At 40.4% G+C, this 22361-nt stretch overlaps 1 protein-coding gene across 2 annotated transcripts in view; it reads right to left on the reverse strand.

Moving 5' to 3' along the window:
• Positions 1-22361, reverse strand: part of PTBP3 (polypyrimidine tract binding protein 3) — a 65134-nt gene that overhangs the window by 32880 nt on the left and 9893 nt on the right. For both annotated transcript variants that reach the window (XM_080573345.1, XM_080573346.1), the window contains exon 2: positions 4356-4431. In XM_080573345.1, the coding sequence (XP_080429471.1) occupies positions 4356-4380 (25 nt within the window). In that variant the 5' untranslated portion in view covers positions 4381-4431. The remainder of the gene's footprint in view (positions 1-4355; positions 4432-22361) is intronic.

Raw genomic sequence — 22361 nt, forward strand, 5'->3', positions numbered from 1 at the left:
TGGAGCTTCAGGTAAGTCACTAAATCGACAATAAAAGCTAGCACTCATTCCATACCAGCTATAAAGACCTCAGCATTTTTAAACCATACTTCTTTCTCCACCTATTGCCTGATATGAATCTTGATGGAGAACAATAATCATGTAGTTTTTATGGCATCTAACCTTCAAAATGAATTCAATAATTCTTTAAAGCATGCCCAAGGCCATTACCTTTTCAGAATTTCACACTCAGGTGAAAACAGTCAACAGATATACATTAGAGAAGTCTTAGAACAAAATGAAATTTGGGGCCTGGATTTACAAACAGGAGTTCATCAAAATCATGACTCATGACTGTATGAATACATTTTCCAACAGAAGAGCCTCAGATTGAGAAATGCAAAACATATTCTAGATATGTGACCCACTACATAGAAAAACTGCTGCACGTGAAGCAGTGGTATTAGGGAAAGAGCTTCATCTCAATTATTTTTAATTTTAATTAATCTCAATTATTTTTAATTCAGCTTATTTTTATCTTAAAATGAAGTAGAGAAGCATCAATGATAACTACAGGTTTTTTTGGATTTATTAGAAGCCAAATACATCTACCTTATTTTAATGTCCAATATCACTTAGACACCCTGGAAGTCACTATGAAGTACCAGTGGTTACAATGGTAATTAATAAAAGCCACATGACCTCAGTACTAATTCATATTCCTTTCAGTTGGCAGCTTGTCACAAAAATACCATCTACACAAGCCTGAAATACATTTTGGCTATTAAATTACTGAATCATAAGCTTATGCTATTTCAAGACAAGCAGAAGCCTATGGAAGTCATACTAAATCAATTAACAGAATTATTAACAATCCAACATGTGCAACTAAGAAACAGAAGAGAAAAATATTCTGAAGAGTTCTCAAGCTCTTCCTTACTCTTATTTCCCATTGGAAACACAGCAACTAGGTCTTAAATGCTTATCAAGGGTTCATCTTCTCTGTCCTTTGAACCCTTATAAAATCAAATATTCAGAAACCACCGCTGACAGACAATTGTCCATCATAGGATCAGTAAGGTTGGAGAAGCCGTCCAAGATCATCAGGTCCAACCATCCCCCTACCACCAACGTCACCCACTAAACCACGTCCCTAAGCACCACGTCCAACCTCTCCTCAAACACCCCCAGGGACGGTGACGCCACCACTTCCCTGGGCAACCCGTCCCAATGCCTGACCACCCATTCTGAGAAGAATTTTCTGCTAATTTCCAACCTAAACCTCCCCTGGTGCAACTTGAGGCCATTCCCTCTAGTCCTATCACTAGTTACCTGCGAGAAGAGGCCGACCCCCAGCTCCCCACACCTTCCTTTCAGGTAGTTGTAGAGAGCAATGAGGTCTCCCCCAGCCTTCTTCTCCAAACCAAACACCCCCAGTTCCCTCAGCCGCTCCTCACAGGACTTGTGTGCCAGGCCCTTCACCAGCTTCGTTGCCCTTCTCTGGACATGCTCCAGGGCCTCAATGTCCTTCTTGTAGTGAGGGGCCCAAAGCTGAACACAGTGCTCGAGGTGCGGCCTCACCAGAACAGAGTACAGGGGGACGATCACCTCCCTGCTCCTGCTGGCTGCACTATTCCTGACACAAGCCAGGATGCCGTTGGCCTTCTTGGCCACCTGGGCACACTGCCGGCTCATGTTCAGGTGAGCATCAGTCAGCACCCCCAGATCCTTTTCCTCTGCACAGCTTCCCAGACACTCTGCCTGTAGCGCTGCATGGGGTTGTTGTTGCCAAAGTGCAGGACCCGGCACTTAGCTGTGTTGAACCTCATCCCATTGGCCTCTGCCCATCGACCCAACCTGTCCAGGTCCCTCTGCAGGGCCTTCCCACCCTCCGGCACATCGACACTTCCCCCCAGCTTACTGTTATCTGCAGACTTACTGAGGGTGCACTCAACTCCCTCATCCAAGTTATCAATAAAGATATTCAAGAAGATGGGCCCCAGCACTGACCCCTGTGGAACACCACTGGTGACTGGTCACTAGCTGGACTTCACTCCATTCACCACCGCTCTCTGGGCCCAGCTGTCCAGCCAGTTTTTAACCCAGCACACAGTGTACCTGTGCAAGCCATGGGCTGCCAGCTCCTCTAGGAGAATACTGTGGGAGACCACGTCAAAGGCCTTGCTTAAGTCTAGGCAGGCTATGTCAACAGCCTCTCCCTCATCCACCAGGTGGGTCACCCGGTCACAGAAGGAGATGACGCTGGTCAGGCAGGACTTGCCTTTCATGAACCCATGTTGACTGGGCCTGATTCCCCCAGTGGTCCCACATACATTGCATGACTGCATTCAAGATGACCTGTTCCATCACCTTTCCTGGCACCGAGGTCAGGCTGACAGGCCTGTTGTTCCCTGGATCCTCCTTACGACCCTTCTTATAGATGGGCATCACATTAGCAAGTCTCCAGCCATACGGGACCTCTCCAGAGGACCATGACCACTGATGGATGACAGATCGTAGAATCATAGAATATCCTGAGTTGGAAGGGACCCATAAGGATCATCAAGTCCAACTCCTGGCACCGCACAGGTCTGCCCAAAAGTTTAGACCATGTGACCAAGCGCACAGTCCAATCTCTTCTTAAATTCAGACAGGCTTGGTGCAGTGACTACTTCCCTGGGGAGCCTGTTCCAGTGTGCAACCACCCTCTCAGTGAAGAACCTCTTCCTGATGTCCAGCCTAAACTTCCCGTGCCTCAGCTTCACACCGTTCCCATGGGTCCTATCACTGGTGATAACGGAGAATAGGTCACCTGCCTCTCCACTCCCCCTCGCAAGGAAGTTGTAGACTGCGATGAGGTCCCCCCTCAGCTTCCTCTTCTTCAGGCTGAACAGGCCAAGTGACCTCAGCCGCTCCTCATATGTCTTCCCCTCTAGGCCCTTCACCATCTTCGTCACCCTCCTCTGGACGCTCTCCAACAGTTTAACGTCCTTTTTGTACTGTGGTGCCCAGAACTGCACACAGTACTCGAGGTGAGGCCGCACCAGCACAGAGTAGAGCAGGACAATCACCTCCCTCGACCGACTAGCAATGCCATGCTTGATGCACCTCAGGATACGGTTGGACCTCCTGGCTGCCACGGCACACTGCTGGCTCATATTCAGCTTGCTGTCAACCACAACCCCCAAATCCCTCTCTGCAGGGCTGCTCTCCAGTGTCTCGTCGCCCAGGCTGTACATATAGCCAGGGTTGCCCCGTCCCAGGTGCAGGACCAGGCACTTGCTTTTGTTAAACTTCATGTGGTTGGTGATTGCCCAGATGTCACAAGTAAATTAATTTACTTTACTTAAAGTTAACTTGTACAGACATGGGACATGAATACTTCAAGCCCACATAAACTGAAAATATTTCTAAAGGAAGCAGTCCCAGCTTTCTCTCACTTTCAGCTTTTTGCCTGACGTAAACTTCCAAGTAACCAAATATATTTACTGCATCTTTCTCAACACATGAAGCATAAATTTATTTGGGTGGCAACACCACTTTAACATGAATGAAGAAGCCATGGCTGTGGCTTCACACTGAGCCATCATATCACTTAAATATAACTAGTTTCTTTATCCTGTACATGTCTACTTAATTTCCCACTATCTCTTCCCAAAAAACACTGTGCTGAAGAACAATTCGTGCAGATATGTGGTGAATCAGACCGAGGAACCACCTGATCAAAAAAAAAAAAAAGTATACTGCTTCCCTTGCAAAAAAAAACGCGTACATCTCAGCCCATGGAGAGATCGCCTGGGGACATGAACTGGCAGAAAAACAACTGCGAAATAAATCATAGGACTGTCTGTGCTGCTGCTCAAGAAATCCTGGAAGTAGGGTAGAAAGCATGAACAAGAACACTCAAGGGAATCAGCTTAACTGTTTATCACAAATCCACACAACGTGCCCTATGTTCCACCAAACTGAGATTAGTGTATGATATTCATCTTCTGACTCTATAATCCAGACAGCCTTGAATACTGCAAAACAAATATATTTCAAATGCACAACTACAGGAAAATTGTGCAGGCACTTGAGAATCTCTACAGGAGGCTACTTGTTGAACATGATTATAGAAAATTGGTATATCTTGACCCATTTCAACAAGTCAGTTTTAGAGTTTCTCAATACTGTTGTTAAACAACACTGGGTAAACTCCAGTGCCTCTACTGATGGCAGTAGACTGAAGTCAGATTTCGTATAGTTCAGGACCTGGTGCAGCTGCTAATGGTGACAATAGAGAAATAAAATTAAAAAAAAAAAAAAAAAAAAACAGAAAATACACATATGTTGTTGAAGAAGAACTATGATAAAAATCTTTCTCTTATATATACCTGTAGCTGGAGTAGAATTATTCATGGTAAAAGTCCTTCTGCTGATTCCAGAGGATAGAAGCTCGTCAGGTCCACACTGAAAAATAAAAGACAAAATTAACTGTAAAAGCTATTATTGAGAAAGAACTTGATAAAAAACTTAACAATGCCTGTACTTTATTCTTCCCAATAATGTTCCCTTTCTAATACACACTACCCACTATTGCTGTGAATTTATTTTTCACAGAAGGAGTTGGATTTGATGATCCTTATGGGTTTGTTCCAACTAGGGATATTCTATGATTCTGTGATTCGGAATATTCTATGAAAAAGTGCCAACCACACAACTATTTATTCTGTCTCAAGATGTTAGTTAACAAGTTCAGCTGTGTTACACTTATTATTTCTCTTATTACTTACCCTACTACAGTTTATGTTTTAAAAGATTAGCAATAACAAATGTTTATGAAAAGAAATGAGCTGGCAGCAGGCTCTCAGTCTGCATGCAACATGGCTTCCAAATACGAATAAACACTTAACTACATCGGTTAGCATTTGTTCTGACCTCAGAAAACTAACTTGAGACATTTTCAAATACAGCACTCTTTTTAAACCCAGTTGTTATCCAAAAGAACTTGATTGTGGATCATTTGTAGTTAAATATATATATATATTATATATATATATATATATATTGAAAATCAAAGTATATGCTTTAGGAATACTGACAATTTGTGGCTCTAACCAACAACAGAGAAGAGTTTGAGCACTACAGGTTCCTCATCCAAAAATGCCACATCCAACACACCAGACTTAACTAGCAACTAGGCGCTGATTTTACCCTGTATGATTGCTCTAGGATGCCAGTCAAGCATCAACTTCTTCATATGACAGTTCTTCAAAACGCCAATGAGGTATTTCTTAAGGCAGTTAACGTTTCTGTAACATGTACCACACTTTTCTGTAACAGTATTTACATGAAAAAGTTGCGACTAAAGGGAGCGGTTCTAGAAGATGGAGTAAGCTGATCTGGACAGCTCATCACCACTTTGGTGGAAGCAAAGGCTCCCATTGCCCTTGCCCCAGTATTCCCTGCTGCTTATGCTGCACCAGCTCTGGTGCCTGAGAGATTCTCTACGAGATGGTCCAATCCCTTAACCTGCCAAAACTCTCTGCTGAATCGGGTTCATAAGTTTATCAGCTGAAAGAAGGGTTGAAGAATGGCAGGATCTAATGCAAAGGAAGGAGCAGAGCTACGTGGAGAAGGGACAGGACTACAAAAGCATCCTTTTTGGCAGCAGCAAGCCCTCACACTGGTTGGTATTGGCTGCAGAAGTACAGCTCACTGAGGACTGGCTTATAGCCCATCTGTGCTTAAAGCAGCGGTTTGGTCCTTTTCCTCCTTGCAATTAACCACGTGCTCATACTGCTTCCCCACTGTGGGGAAGATCATTTGCAACAGAAGGCCATTCTTCAGCATCTTCACTCTCCCATCTCATCCCATCATCCCAAATACACAAAAAACCTCACAGTATATTGAACTGTTTTTTCTTAAATCACAAATTGGCTTTCCACTTTTCCTATTTCACTATAACATTTTTGCATTTGTTTAGAATTACTGACTCATGATAGACAAGGTAGTTCCAATTTATTCTTTCATTACTAAGTAGGAATCAGAAACCTGTTGTTTGGAAAGCGTAATTTAATTGTGGACATTTCTTTAAAAGCAAGTAAAATGTGTAGTAGAGACTAACTAGCCCACTAAGGGGCGTCTACAAGATGCAGCACACAATGACATGATAATGAAACAAATTATTCTTCTCTATCTACAATGGCCAATTTCCCTGACTAAGTAAGGTATATTGTAAAGCTTTAAATTACTGCAGTAGATGCCTTCCTTGGAATTACTAAACTGTTCTGTGATTTTTAAGTTTCTGATGGTGGTCTGAATATGCGTGTCAATGATTCTGAAATTCAAGTATAAATAAGGCTGCACTTATAGCAAACAGGTACAGCAAGCATCTTAAAGTCAACAAATTTAGGTTTCTGAAGTCTACAAGTCAGATACTGTTGGAAACAGGACAGTAAGAGTGTTACCCTGAAATACTTCTTTAGAAGATGTACATTTTTCAAAACTATATCACATGTTTATTCAGCGTTACATCTGAAATCAATGAACCCTAAGAACAACATCTTAATATTGGAAAAGACTGTAGTATATAAACAAAAACACATTTTTTCTGCAACTGTCAACTGCAATATTTTTCCTGTAACTTTCTTACAATCACAAATTTTCCAGTACAGTTCCATTAATTACAAATGGAATAAGTTCAGACAAACTTATATTTCATCTGAAAGAAAAGAGTTTTTCCTAGAAAATTGTTAGCCTCCTTCTGGACTATTATTTCTACGTCAAAAAGTGGAAGAATATGATCATAGCTTTCTACTATGAAATAGCTAGAACAACAAAAAAAGGTGGCCCAATAAAATAATAACTCTTTCAAAGAGCACCTTTTTGCCTGCATATAAATTGCAGTTTTGATACTTTTTCTCCAAGATTCTACTTGGAAACAGAAGAATTTCTGTTCCAAAAAGGGTACATTTTGACACATGGCATTTTCAAGTTATGCTATTAACAAACTGTTGTTAACTTAAAATGAAGTTCAGAGGCGTATCTCATTAACTTTTACACAATCTGATTGACAAAAAAAGAGCTAGGGGTCGTGAAGAAGCATGAAAATTGCCATTATTTTCCACTTCCACAATAAGCTTTCTAAACACCTGCCATATTCCTTTATTCTTTCTTCCACAGACTATGTTTGCAACAGCAGAGATGGAAATTGGAAATTCTACTTCCAAACTGAAAATTTAATGTGAAGTACAAAGTACAATGCCACTGATGAAATAAAATAAAATAAAATAAAATAAAACAAACACATTTCAAAGAAAGTGGAGTTGAACTAACACAAATTACAAGGTAACACCATTTGCATTAAACATAAATTAAAATAAAAAAGTAAAAAACCAAGTGAGCAAAAGCACCTCAATGTGAAAAAACAGAAGAAATTTACAGGAAATGATCATGAAAATGCAAACCTTCCCTCGTCCAATGCAAAAGATCCCTCCCAAACACATTGGCTCAACAGGCTGATCATCAGTCACCCTTGAAGAATGTTGTTTTAGCATAGATAGCTGCTCTTCTGTAGGCTTGAATGCTCTGCTAGCAATACAGCCAGCTCTGCTGTCTCTGCTATCAATTATTGAAGCTCCCTGCTACACCAGTAACAAGATACAGTGTACTTTTTAAAAGTCATGGAATGGTAATTTAAAAAAGAAGAAAAAGAAAAAAGGAAAAAAAATGACTAAAGTATTAGGCTTGTTCCTTTCATTATTGAAAAGATAAAGGTTTCTTTTTGGAACAACAAATTGAGTAATAAACAGTTATTAAAGCTGAGACAATGTACACTGTTATACAATATCAAGTATCTTTTCTAATCATGATTAGAACAATTACTAAAATATGAAGTTGCCATTACACAAAAATAGCTTTAATAAGCTGTTCCTAATGGCAGATGCTGCATTGAAATCGAAAACACAATACAGACCTAAATATACTGCACTAAGTATTTAACAATTTCAAATTCAGCACTTTCAAGAACTGCAGAGAACACAGTTTTGAAAACTGTCTAGTTACCCCATTTTAACTTCTACAAATCTGGGTAATGGAATAGTAGAATCATGGAACCCTTTTCACCATTTTTCTGCAAAACAGCTAGAAAAAAAAAGTGATTAGCAATAAAACTGACTATACACACATGCACAAACCTTTGTATTGCTCTTTTAAAGAGGTATTTCTCATTTTAGTCTACTTTTTTTTTTTTGTAAGATCGATGCATCAGTTTTAAAAGAAGAAATCCAAAGTAATAAGATTTTTAAAAACCATACAAATGCTTATTACATTGGTAATGATCACATTCCAGATACAGATTGCAAAGTCTGTCTCTAGCTTGTACATGTTTGTTGTTCACATCAGCAGCAGGAATATGGGAAAGGAGACAAACTTTACCAAGATACAGCATTCATCCTCCCTGCGAGGGAGGAAGGGGAGGACAGAGAGGGGCAGGTAGCAAAAAGCTTAGGCAGCGCCTTTCCCCCTGCTTCTCACCATGCTAACCAGCACGCACGTGAAATACACTTACTGCATGGTATGTGCCTCGACTTATTTACCCTCTCTGCCGCATTACCAACTCACCTTAAAAATATATGTACGTGATTTTACTGCATAACACAGAAAATATAAAAATCCATGCTGAAGAACTCTTTTGCACTCAAATCAGCTGTTTTCAACAAGACATAGCCAAAGCGTGCCACAGCGAAGTGCTTTAAGTCCCAGCTCTGTGACCACTGCAGCAGTCAGCAGCTCAGGGAGGGCTGCTGGGAGGGGAAGCACCAGGCGGGCCATCTCCTGACCCGCTGGGTGCGGGAGGCTGCACAGCGCTGTCCAGACCCACAGCAGGGGGGAGTCGGCAGGTGGTGCAGCGTTCTGCACGTCTTCTCCGTTACAGCAACGAGACACTCGCTGAGGGAAAACAACGCGATCAAACAAGAGCCTACTTCATCCTCTGGGTCTAGAAAACACAAGGGTTATTTCAGGCAGCAGCGACTACTTTCAGCCTTTAAAGCTGACAACAGACCTTCCAGGAGACAAACAGATAAAGGAGCGCTACCAGTGTTTCACTAAGCATACTGTTACCCTTCAAGCACAACGACTTCAGCCAAAAGTGCTGACAACATCCCTGGCTGTAACAGACATCCTTCGTGATGCGGCTGGAGCCAGCCTCACCAACAGACATCGGCTGGCTGACAACAGGTAGCACGCTGCTGGCTGAAATAATGGCAGCAGCGTGCTGGACGGCATTCAGGGCTTTAAATCTTGGCCAAATCCAGCCACTGCTGACATCAAACTGAACACAGATGGCAGTGCCATCGTTTGTAATTAAGTTTCAGATATTCTGACCTTATTTAAAATACCTATCTGACATGGATCATTTCTCTATCTTTAATTACTGTTACTAAAATATTAAAAAGCTAACATCATTCAAGTATTTTTTTTAAAGAGTATCAGCATCATACTTTTTTTGCTTGTTTGCTTTTATTCCTTTAAAAATTTTAAATTAAGATGTTATAATTTGAAAGATACCAGCACACTCCAAGGTAGATGAGACTGCTGTTGTAAGCGCTGTTGTTGCCTCCACCCTTCCACGTGCCTTTAATTTTCCTCCTCCAACCAGGAAACTGGAGCTAGTGTGATTAACAGATTAGACTACACAGCACTGTCAAATTATTCATGCACTGTAAAGCACCTTGGAGATGCTGCTGTCAAATCAACCTCAAAGAAGTGCTGCTCAGACTACCAGTACTACAACATGTCAGCTAAAAGCTTAAGAAACATACATCCAGATAGAGGCACAAAACTAATTTTATATTTTACACCATGGAACATCTTTAATCTTTAAAAGCATTTACACTCAATTTACTACTATAACTTGAAAAAAAATCTGGAAACTTGCAACAGGCAGCAATCAAAATTTTACTCAAGTATTCAAAATTTTATTTTTTAAAACTAAGGTTTGGATAAACTTGTCATGTTTGCAATGCTGCTCAATTTTCCACAGACTTGGGCTTTTCTGGAAAAGAAATCCCTGTCAAAGTATCACAATGACAAAGCATGAGATCTTGAAATTCTTAGAAAACACAGAAAACTCCCTTAGTAGGCATTCTAATATTGCATAAGTATCAAAACTAAAAAAGTTATAAATGGCTTTTAAAAGTCAAGTGTATATGTAGTGAGTATAAGTATTCCCTTTTCTATTTTTGGCTGTAAAAAAATCAGTAAAACTAATAAACTTTAAGACTGTAACATCAGTTACTGCGTCAGTCCTGAATGCAATTAGAATCATCACAGAGCCACAGAATGGTTCCGGTTGGAAGGGACCTTAAAGCCCATTTAATTCCAACCCCCCTTCCATGGGCAGGGACACCTCCCACCACACCAGGCTGCCCAAGGCCCCACCCAGCCTGGCTTTGAGCACCTCCACGGATGGGGCAGTCACAACAATTGAAAAGCTCCTTTTAGTGACAGTGGGATGAACTTTACATCAGATGAAGTAAGCAACCTGCAACAAAGCTTCAACTGCTGTCTGCTTCTATTATTATCCCTAACTTGTGTTTTGTGCTCTATGAGAAAGAAAAATAATTTCAAGTTGTAACAAAATATGGTGATTCCAGCCGTCAGCATGAAACACTTCTTTGTTTCCCAAATCATAGCAAATATAGTTATGTCCTCTTAGTGCTAAAAATTCAAGATTTTTCTTCCATTTGTCATTCTATTTCAGCGTGCCTGCCTACTTACAATATTTGGGTGAGGCTGCCAACATTGCATTTTAGAATCTGCTTGCCAGGTCTCCAAAAGTTAATTCTCAGAATAATTTTATTAATTTATTCCTACATGTACAAACAACACCACTACTGAGCCGAAATCAAGTTTAATATGTAAAGACACGTATTCTGCAATGTCTTTTGAAATCTCCACACAAAACCAAACCAATATACAGAGAAAGTGGCAGTACTGTGTCTGGGTTCTAAACTGTACTCACACCTGACAGCAAAATTACTAATAACAGCACTATGATTAGAAAAAATCCTAACTTGACAAACTACTAATAAATCCCAGTGCATCTAGGTCAATTACTAGAGCTCCAGAAGTAAAAACAACCAGTCTGTAAGCTTTGCATAGAAAGCACTAATTGTATTTTACACAAAGGAATTATAAGCAGTATATATTATTTAGATCATTACCAGACTCTGGACAAAGCAGAGAAACAGTTCATCCAGGTTTAACTCAGGAAGAGAGGCAACTAAGCACTGGGAAAGGAAAATGATTTTAAATGAATCATCCAATTTTGCTGTATGTCCATGGTCATATCTTATTAATACAAGACTCAACAACTGGATTTCATGCAGTTTAATCAACACTCTCACAAATGCACAAAGTCAGAGAAACCACAAGCTGTAGTGACAACCTGCTACCTTGAAATCATTTGAAACGAGGGACAGATCTTAAAAGTAGAAGGATGAAAATGAAGAATCCAACTGTTTTTAAGTGTCCTCAGGTCATCCACAGTGGCAAGCATACTCAACAGCAATTTCTGCTTCCATAGGTGCCTGGCAAAGCAGGTCAAGATCTTTCCATTTTAAATATTTGCCTTGCCACAGTTTAACTGCTCTAAATTATAAAGCACACCTACTCTGTAGAAGTTCTGAATTGCAATATGGGCACAAGGTACAAGTCCATTACAAAACCAACTCCTTGTCTTTGGGATGCAACACCCTCTGAGGCATAAAACATTGCCAGACTTGGACTAAAAATCAATTAAGAAACCCCAAAACCAAAACAACAAGTATTTTGATTTTATATGCAGGGGGTGAAAAAAAAAGAAAAATTAACTTTGCCAATTAAAACCCTGAAGTCATACTTTAAACATCTTTAGCTTTTTGCATAGAGTCAGTTTCACCACAGCCATTCAATAGCCATGTTTATCCCTGACTATAGTAGCGGAAACCAGAAACCAAGGTACTTGCTTTTTAAATTGTTCATGTTACATTTAACTGAACATTTTTTCTATTGTTACTGGTACTCAACAAGTACAATAACAGAAAAAGTGAAAAAAAAGTAAACTCTGAAAGGTAAATTCGTCCTCCGACCCTAAATATGACCTGAGCATTCCTTCTCTACTTGTCATTGTAGAATATATCCTAAGGATTCTGTTTTTCCCTTCTCCCTAAAATAAAAAGGCTACTAAATACACACTAGGAATACGAACCATAAGCTTTCATTAAGTAACAAGCTCAGGAAGAATGGAAGAGTCATTTCGTCTGCTTGACTCCTTGCAAGCCTTGTTTCCTTGGTTCCTTGCAAGCCATTGTCTAGCAATATGCAAGGGCCCACTAATGAAAAGTGCTTCTTAAATTGACAGCAACTCAATCATTATTTCAACAAAGCACAAAAATTAAATTTTCAAAACATAATCATAATACTGTGTGCTTTTTCTCTTTTCTAAAAACAGCTTGCCTATGTTGTCTTCAGCATGAAGGAGTACAATTTAGCTACTTGTTAAAATATTTTCTTAAGAACGTGAATTGCTGCTTTCAGGTTTTAGGACAGAGAGTGGGAGAAGGCATACTAGTAGATTCTGCTCATTCAATAGAAGAATCTGGTCTTTCAAATATGTTGTAAATACTATGTGTATATACCAAGAAAATTTTTATCTAATAATAATATAATCCTATATGCTCAAAAAACTTGTACGACATCTGACCTGGCTAAATTGGGATCTAGCTGAGATCAGTAATTGAACAGAAACCTAACAAGTCAGATAACAGAAATTTACCCATACTGACACTGGAGTTGAATTTTCTGATGTAATATCTTCAACAAAATATCAGCTTAGGCTCTTCCCACACACTCCATCCCACTTTCCCACCGTGAGCCAAACGGCAGGCTAATTGGAACAAAAAATAACACACAATCATCTCTGTAGAATCAAAGAGCTGTGTCTGCATACCTGATGGCGTGGTTTCACGGCACATCCTAGCTGAATTAATGGCTTATTGCCACAAAGGTGAATAAGCAGATCATTGAATCTTTTGCTTTCCCTCTCTCTACTCTGTCTTGCTAAAAGGGAATCAAATTCAACCTGCCTACCTGGAAAGCATTTTTTTTTTTAATTAAAACAAGCTAGTTTCCTCCTCCTTTAAGCAGTAATCAATTTATTCCATGTTCAGATGAGCTGCATCTAGGGGGTCAGGGAAACAGAGAAGAGGTTTGAACAAGACTTCACTCTGTTGGCACCAGTAAAAGCTTTAAGAAGTCTTCTTGAAAGCATATTGTGATTAGCAACGTGCTGCAAAGGCCAGAGTAAACAGCCATGCAAAGGGAAGGCAGTTTTTTTTATATAGCTTATGATTTTAATAGCAGAAGAGGTAAAAATGTAGGTAATATAGTCCATATTTTAGACAGAAAGTAATTCTATATTAAAGATCAGAAACTAACAACTATTTTTCACTTAGAAAGAGATATTTACAATCAATATTATTCTTATAATATTTTTCTTCCAAAAGGAGAGTTTAAGAACTGTAATACTTGCATCATTTACGTGCCTGCTTCTAATCATTCTTTAATGAGAGACTCCTTTTAGAATCATAGAACGATTCTCCTGCTTTTCTCCTGCTAAAACTGCTTTTTTATTCACAGGAATACTAGCACCATACAACTATTTACAAGACGTTGTGATGTTACAGATGTAACCAGAAAAACTAATACCAGGCTTCAGCCTCTCATGGTCTGCCCTACCTCAATACTACAAAAGCTTCTGTGTCCTTTTTCTACTATGACTGTAACAGGAGGAAAATATCACTGCCACAGATACAGGCTTCACAGTTAGCATCATGAATATCATGTCAGGTTTGGGAAAGTTTTATAACTCACACACAAAATCTAATGATTATAGCTTCTCTTGCTTCATATCAAGCCTGACTCTTGAAGTGGTATATCTACATTGGATTCTCAATTCACGACTTTGCTTATGTACACAGGTTTACTTGCCAGCTCAGTCTTTCACATTAACACTCTGCAAATTTTCCAAATTTAACTTATTTGTGCCAGGCTCATCTTCAGATGTGCTGATACCCTTTCCATGCTTCATACACTTCCATGCATTTGCATGTCACTTTAGCCAAAGCTAGCAACTAATCCCAGAACTGTACAGTCTCTATCAAGAGCAGCAATTGAGTGAACAAGTTAAGAAAAAACTACTCTTGGAAGAAGATCTGCTAATGCAAATCCATTTTGGTGCACAAATATTCAACAGATTAGAAAGTTGTTATTTAACTAACAACTATTATTTAACTAACAAAGTATTTAACTAACAACTATTTAAAAGTTAAAGCATTTGTCCACTTTAACAGCATTCCTATTCCTGTGTAAACGAAGAATGTAAGAATGGACATATTAGGGCAGTCCAAAAGTTCACACGGCCCAGAATCTTGCCTCTGACACTCGCTGAGAGGTGTGCCTGGGAAAGACTTTGGGAAGAAACAAGCATACGACTATATTTTCTCAAAACACGCTCCCAGAACCACACAAACGGACAAATACACATGCTGACCATACTAGAAAAAGCCATGACACGTATCCAAAAGCAAGACTAAATGTTTGAGAGAGAAACACGTCAAACACAGTAAATGTGCAAATATAATGTATCCTTCACAGCTACAACTTATACTGCGCAATAGAAATCAACATCTAAATAAAAGAGGAAGTAAAAATAACAATCCTATTTAAAACACTTCATCTGCGGACAGGGAATCTTGACCTAAACAATTGTAATCATCATTTAAGTTAGACATTTTAAATTAACCCATTTAGAATGTCAGTAAAACTTCCTTTTAAGGAGAAACTAGTACTAGTAATCAAATAACTCATGCCTACAGCAGAATTCACTGACTTCTGGACTTCTTTCCCAAAACTTAACGGCAGTCAGCCTACAGAAAAAGGCTGAAAAAATCTTCTAACAAAGCTTCAGGTAACAAACTTTTACATTTCTAGGACAGACATTCCTGAAGCATTACTAATTGTTTTTGACCTTGTGAAACGGATTTCAGGACTAGACAGTACAAAGATACACACAAGGTCAGAAAATGTTTATAGACCATGTTTTGTCTGTTTACGTTAATGCTTGTATATTTATCTCATTATTTTCATAAAATGCAATTTCAAGCCTGCAATAATTGTACATGATCATTTTAACAAATGCCAAATTGTTTTTCACAGCAAAGATATGTGGGAAAACCACACTTATCCCTCCTCAGAATACTAACACAATCTTCAAAATGTTTATCAAGAATGAAACCTTAAAAATGCAGGTGGTAACAAGGGCTGAGAGCAAACTGGTAACAATTTTAGCTTCATAAAACATAGACTTCAAAGTTCTGTGATGCCACGGTTTAGATCAGGACAGACTAAATGCATTAATTAGTATATAATAACGGGACTTGTGTCGAGCATTTGTCTTTTTACCCCTCTGTGAAAGAGTGATTATTAATGCAACGAACATTACAACGTTACAGAAAAGTCTCTCTCCTCACTTAGCCCTTCCTTGCTGAAAGGAGCAGTGGATGTCAGAAGTCATAAGCTGCAGAGACAAGTGTGCAAGCTACAGACACATGAGCTTGACCCCAGGTCTCTCTGGAGGTCCTCCAAGGCCAGGTATCCCTGAGGGCACGTGTGCCTCTCCCTTCCAGGCTGAGGTAGATGTGACATTTAAGAGGGAAATGGCATCTTCCAGGTTGTTTGTTCCTTACCAGTTGGTGGACAACTCTGAGCTGCTGTCTGTGCAGCAAGTTGCTTGCCAAATGTTGTTATTATCATTTTGGTTCTGCTATTTCTACCAATTCTAAACTTTTTTTTTTTCTGTAATACCTGCCTGTTTTATCCAAAATTATGGTCTTCCCTAACAAATGCATAGCAGTGTAACGAAGGTCATACTTACAGGCCTCCAAGATCACCGTAGTTACTCAGGTGGCATCAGCTCAGTAGACCAAGGCATGTTTCACCCCTGCTTGACACCTTCATAACTCTCATTCATCTGACAATATGTAGTGTGAGGTTACTTGTATCACAAATGACACCACCTGCAACAGTCTCCAGAATTTTACACACAGGACTACAGCAACAATAACTAATATGGTAAGTACACCCAACAATGTTAGGACAACGGGGTAAACGAGGAGGTAGAACAAGGCATGAGCATTTGGACTGCGAACAGAGAGTATCTCTTGAGGATACACTTTAGCTGCATATTCCACACATATTCATGGCTACACTGTAAGCAGTCTCAAGTGAAACAGCCCCAGAGGGCATCAGCAACCATCCAAGCATCAATATAGATGCTTCACCTGTGCCATTTCCTCAGTAATACCACACCAGTAGCTTGTCTTGTGGCTTTGACTTCCACATACTCATTTGATTATACTTCACCTTCATACACTTCTATCACCTGCTAGGTGGGACTCCAAACTGTCAATAATTTAACAAGTGTACAGGGCACTCATGTTTCTTTTTCTCTTGGGATACAGTTTTCCTCATGCCCACAGTAGCTTTGGCTCCAGAATCCAAGGAGTATTCCTGCCTCTCTCCCCATATGTACTTTCTGCCATAAAACCCACCGGACTGACTTGACCCCTACGAGTGCATATAGCACACTTCAGACATTTGGACCCGTTCTGACAGGGCTCAGCACAACTGCATGTGCAGTTTGTTGCTTTACTGGTCACAGACCAGTTTTTTGGGTCCCCAGTCAAATGTTCTCTTTTTCCTGGTGGCTTGGGACAGAGGATTCATGAGCTGACTTGTTCTGCGGAAGTAAATTCACTAAAATCCTACCACTCTAAGAGAAAGCTGCTTCCTCTTTTGTTGGCTGGTGGAACCATTGCCAAAATTTTATTAATCACACCAGGTAGTATATGCCTACACACAGTGGTAGGCATATAGCTCTTTGACCCACAGAAACTGTATTTCTAGTCCTACAAGTGCCTTCACCTTATTCCTTTGACTGTAAATCCTGAATCACTTCAGTTCCAGCTATCTTTGTTATCCACCCTTTGGGCACTGTTTCCATATATGTTGATGTAATCAGTGCACCCTGAGTGACCTGGGGCATTGTTCTCCTCCAAAACCATGTGTACAAGCCTGTGCCAGATGCTAGAACTATGCCTCCATCCTCGTGGCAAGTAGCTACAGACGTATTGTGCCCCCATCCAGGAATAAGGAACTCCAGTTTACACTCAGTGGCCACGGAAATTAATAAAAACACATTAGCTAAATCAGTGGTTGCACACCAGGCAGCATTTATTTACTTATTGCTTTAAGTTCATGTCATAGTTCTAGCACACTAATTCGGCAGCACTCGGATGTTGTTACCTCATTCAGACCGTTACAGTCTATGGTTAATCTCCTGTCCCTGTTGGGTTTTCACACCAGCCAGGTAAGGCTGCTAAGGGCAAATGGTTTCAAACAAATAATGCAGAAGTATAAAGTCAAGGGATAAGATCATTTCAGGCACAGACTGAATTCCTGTTGGTTTGATATTGTCATCAGTGTTGCAGTTGGCACTGATGGAGGTAACATCAGAGCTAACATCTCTCCTATGAAGAAAGACAGAGAGCTGGGGATGTTCTGCTCCCTAGAGAAGGCTACAGGGTGACCGCACTGCAGCTTTTCAGTACTTAAAGGGGGCTTACAGAAAAGATGGAGAGCAACTCTTTGCTTAGGCATATAATGACAGGACAAGGAGGAATTGTTTTGAACTAAAAGAGGGGAGACTAGATGTTAGGAGGAAATTCTTCACTCAGAGTGTGGTGAAGTCCTAGAAAGGTTGTCCAGAGAAGCTGTGGATGCCCCACCTGTGGAGGTGCTCAAGGCCAGGCTGGATGGGGCCCTTTGCAGCCTGACCTAGCGGGTTGCATCCCTGCCTGCAGCAACAGGTTGGAACTGGGTGACATTTAACCCTTCTAACCCAAGGCATTCTATATTTCTATGATATGATTCTATGACCCGTAGCAGCTCTGCTACGCATGGAAAGGAATATGGGGGTTCTGGCTGATAGCAAGTTTAGCCTGAGTCCACAGCGTGCCCTGGGGGCCAACAGGATGAGCCGTACCCTGAGGTGCCTCAGGCCCAGCACTGCCATCTGGCTGAGGGAAGAGACTGTCCTGCTCTGCTCTTGTGCAGCCTCACCCGGAGCACTGTGGGCAGTTTTGTGTGCTACAATGTAGGAAGGACAAAAAGCTATTAGAGAGCTTCCTAAGGAAGGCTACAAAGATGGTGAATGGTCTGGAGGTGAAGACACATGTGGAGTGGCTGAGGTCCCTTGGATTGTTCAGCCCAGAGCAGAGCAGGCCGAGGGGAGGCCTCATGGCGGCCTGCAGCTCCCTCACGAGGGGAGCGGAGGGGCAGGCGCTGAGCTCTGCTCTCTGGGGACAGCGACAGGACCCGAGGGAACGGCATGGAGCTGGGACAGGGGAGGGTCAGGCTGGGGGTTAGGGAACGGTTCTGCACCCAGAGGGTGGTCGGGCACTGGGACAGGCTCCCCAGGGCAGTGGGATCACTATTTAAGGGTAACATGGTTTCAGTTTCTGCCACCACCACTGTTTTTTGTGTCTTTTCAGCCCTTCTCCCCATCTGGCAGCACCTACAGCAAGAAACAACCTCCCCACATGAATGTTAAGAGAGGAATAGTTAAGAGATACGCTGCTCAGAACACAGCCACACGACCTTGACTCCCATTTCTTCAAACTGCTACTTAAGTAACAACAACCTCTCAGCTCCTCCCCACCTCCCCCAGGAATCACAGTGGACAGTTCCAAGGACAGCCCAAACAGTGTAAAGAAGATTAGTTGTACACTCAGAGTTACTCAATGAGAAAACATATCAAGGAAGGGAAAATTTTTAATTCCATGTTTTACACTTGAATGCGTTTCAAACTGTTACTGCTACCTTACATATGCTACCGAAACGCTACCTACCGCACAAAGAAGGTAGTGTCAAGATATACCTGGTACTGGCAGCATCACACTGAATACCTGTTAGCGTTGTTATACACGAGTTAGCACACGCTACATACACTATTAACACAACTCAGGTGGTGTACTAAGTGCACTTCCTGCCATACCCCTACCTCTGAGCATCACTCATATCCCTGGCTCCACCAGATGACACCGGGAGAACTAACCTAGCAGCTGCGGGCAGTCTCAGCACCGTGGATGTTCCTACAGCACTACTGCTGTACAGTCCTCTTCTCACAAACTAAAGCCTTCAGGTCCCACTTCTGACACCAGCTTTTTTTTTTTTCTTTTTATTAATGGCATGGGTTATGTCAGGACAGACTAAACACCAGCATTAATTAGCACGCAATAATTAATGTGAAGGAATGTAACTTTTTATTCCCTCTGTGAAAGAGTGCTTATTAATGCAAGGAACATTACGAAGTTACAGAAAAGCATTTCTCTGTAACTCATCATTCCCGCTGAAAGGAGCAGTGGGTGTCAGGAACAAGACGCTGAGCGTTGCTGGTTCCAACCATGCAAGCTTGATGTCAGGTGTCCCCAGAGGTCCTCCCTGCACCTCTTTGTACCTCTTCCCTTCGGTGTGAGACGGATAACATTTATGGGGGGAGAGCATCTTCCAGAGCGTTTAATCTTTTGTGGCTGGTAGACATCTGCAAGCTGTTAACTCATTGATTGTTGCAGTGGGTCACTGGGCAAATATTCCAATGCAAGTTTATGCAAGTTTAGTTTGACTGTTTTTAATGATGGAACTCCCCCGCCCCCCCGCACTAGATTGTGCTTCATCTAACAAAAGTCCTATCCTTAACAACTATGAGGCAACATAAGGAAGTTCAAACTGAGGGCATCCAACATCACCCTAATTACTCAAGTGATGTCAGCTCTGTAGGCCCAGTCATACAGTAACTGCGGCTCACAAACACGTGATCAAGAGAAACTATGCAGTACAGACACCGAAACTGCAAAAAATCTGCATACGGAAAATCGCATCTACTTTTTAAAGAGTCTAATCACCTTAAACTCCTATGTAGATTATTACAACAGCAGGCCACCACAGGGCACTCCTGTCTTCTTTGAACTGCACTTGTAGTTGCGCTTCAAACTTAATGCATTTTATAGTTCTCACATAAAAATTCTTGCAGTACTCCTTCACTGCAAGCTCACAAGCATTCCAGTGACATGAGACTACTTGAGGATGAATTACGAAGGCTTTTTGCAGAATTTCAACATACAACGGAGCTTTTGAATGGAAAAGAAAACATTAATGATTTTTTTTTATGAGGACTGCCAATTTTCAATGATTATAAGCTATCAATGATTACTGCCCTCAAGCAGAACTCTTATAAACTGAATTCCTTCTAGCATTGTGAATGCATGAATGCTCTTTCAAAGTGCACGATATTACAATTAAAAAAAATTGATTACTTATGTATAAAAATGAGAATTTTTCAAACTGGAGGCCCAAGTTTCATCTCCAGGAAAGAAACCTCACATTGCCCTCTCCACAGTAAGGATATCACACACGACAACCCAGGGGACTCTGTCCTGCGCTCAAACACGGAAGGGAAGGCAACGTTCAGGAGACAAATTCTGCCTCTTCCACCTGCTGTGACACGGTTTATACGTACTAGAAAGTGGCTGCTTGGTATCCCAAGTTTTCTGACAACTAGTTAATCCTCTACCCTCTTCTCCTGGAACTCACACTGCAGTTTTCTTTGCAAGTTTAAGAATGAGGCTCAGTGTCTTTCACATCCAAGAGTCTACTAAAGTAGACCTTTGCTTATAGGGGCTTCACATATTTTGTGTGTATATATATGTGTGTGTGTGTGTACATATATACAGGCTTACACTAGATAGTTCAGTTGATGTGAAAAGTTGCTACCCAATGTTTTAAAGTATCAAAAACAACACTCCCATTTTTAATATTGTATATTTTCCATGTTACAAAAGCTAAGAAATTATACTCCAAGAAACATTTAAGCATTGAGCAGAAATTTATGAACATGAAAAGAGATATTTTCAGAGAACTGTATAACTTCAAGTAAGTTAAAATATCAAGTCAAATAGATTTGCCATGTTATTTTGAGCTCAAATTAAGACAGCTCTACATAGACTACTAACACATGAATTTCATAATCTCTAATGCTCCTGGACAAAGATGCCTGACAGTTTAAATAGAAACTTAAGTTCTCAAGGTGAGCTAAAGCTGGAAATACAATACAGTATATACCTTTGCTTTATATTATGATGCAAATGCAGAATTCACTACCCGTTAAGGTCTGCAAAGTCGTGTAAGTGTGAGAGGAAGAAAACAGTAGGTTACTCTACAGAACTGTATTTCATTTATTTTCTCTTCTGTAAGGTAAATAATAATTTGCCTTTTACTCCATGACTTGTGGCAAAGACATGACAAAACCTACCAGCACCACAACTGGATTAATATGTTATTACCATTGCTTCCCCTTCCCAGTCCTCTCACACCTATTTGTGAAGGCAGTCAAGCTTAATTTTCATTTTACTTTTTGTGGCCTTCAATAGTATGACATGCTTTGCTGTTTCCTGCTGATTTCTGAACTCCTGCAAATGGATTGTTTAAATACTGTGAAATACAAAGTAAACTAGGAACATATCAACTCCTCAATTTGCTCCTAGTAGAGTGGGCAGAATTCAGTAGTGTTCTACCAGTGTTACTGATCTGAAGACAAGCAAAGAAATACTACTTGCTATTTTCTGAACTCTGCAGAAAACAGCATCGCACAGTCTCGGGAAGTGATTTATGACTCTCTTAAAAATCATTATCAGCTGATATATTGGGGATATAAGAAAACACATCAAAAACACAGGAGGATCCAAACAACTCAAAACCCAATCAGATTGAAACAGTCTCAAAATTATAAATGTAATGAAGGTAATTAAGTGATCCGCAGATCAGTTTTTAATACAAATTTCTTCTCTGCTCCCCGACAGATTTAATTTATGTATTAAAATAAATGTTGTGCACTTCATTTTCCTTTTAAGAGTAATTTATGAGCAATTATAATGGAATATGTCCATTTGAAAATGATTAATCTGAAGCTCATAACAACAACTTACATCTTCCAAGTCCCAGTTGTTCTCTTTTCCAGTGCACTAGTATAGCCTACTCACACTTAAAACAACTAAACAACATTCATTTTAGAGTGAACATCTCAAATTTCTTGAGCTGCCTTCCCACATAAAGACAAGAACACACCTGTTATTCCAGCAAAACAAAAATGTATCTGGGTTGTACAGTAGGAGAACTGCTAAACAAGCATCACTAATACCAATGATACTAGAGTCTGTGAAGTAGGCATACTAAAATGT

The sequence above is a fragment of the Anser brachyrhynchus genome (assembly GCF_964034855.1).
Source record: "Anser brachyrhynchus genome assembly, chromosome: Z".
NCBI classification, from domain to species: domain Eukaryota; kingdom Metazoa; phylum Chordata; class Aves; order Anseriformes; family Anatidae; genus Anser; species Anser brachyrhynchus.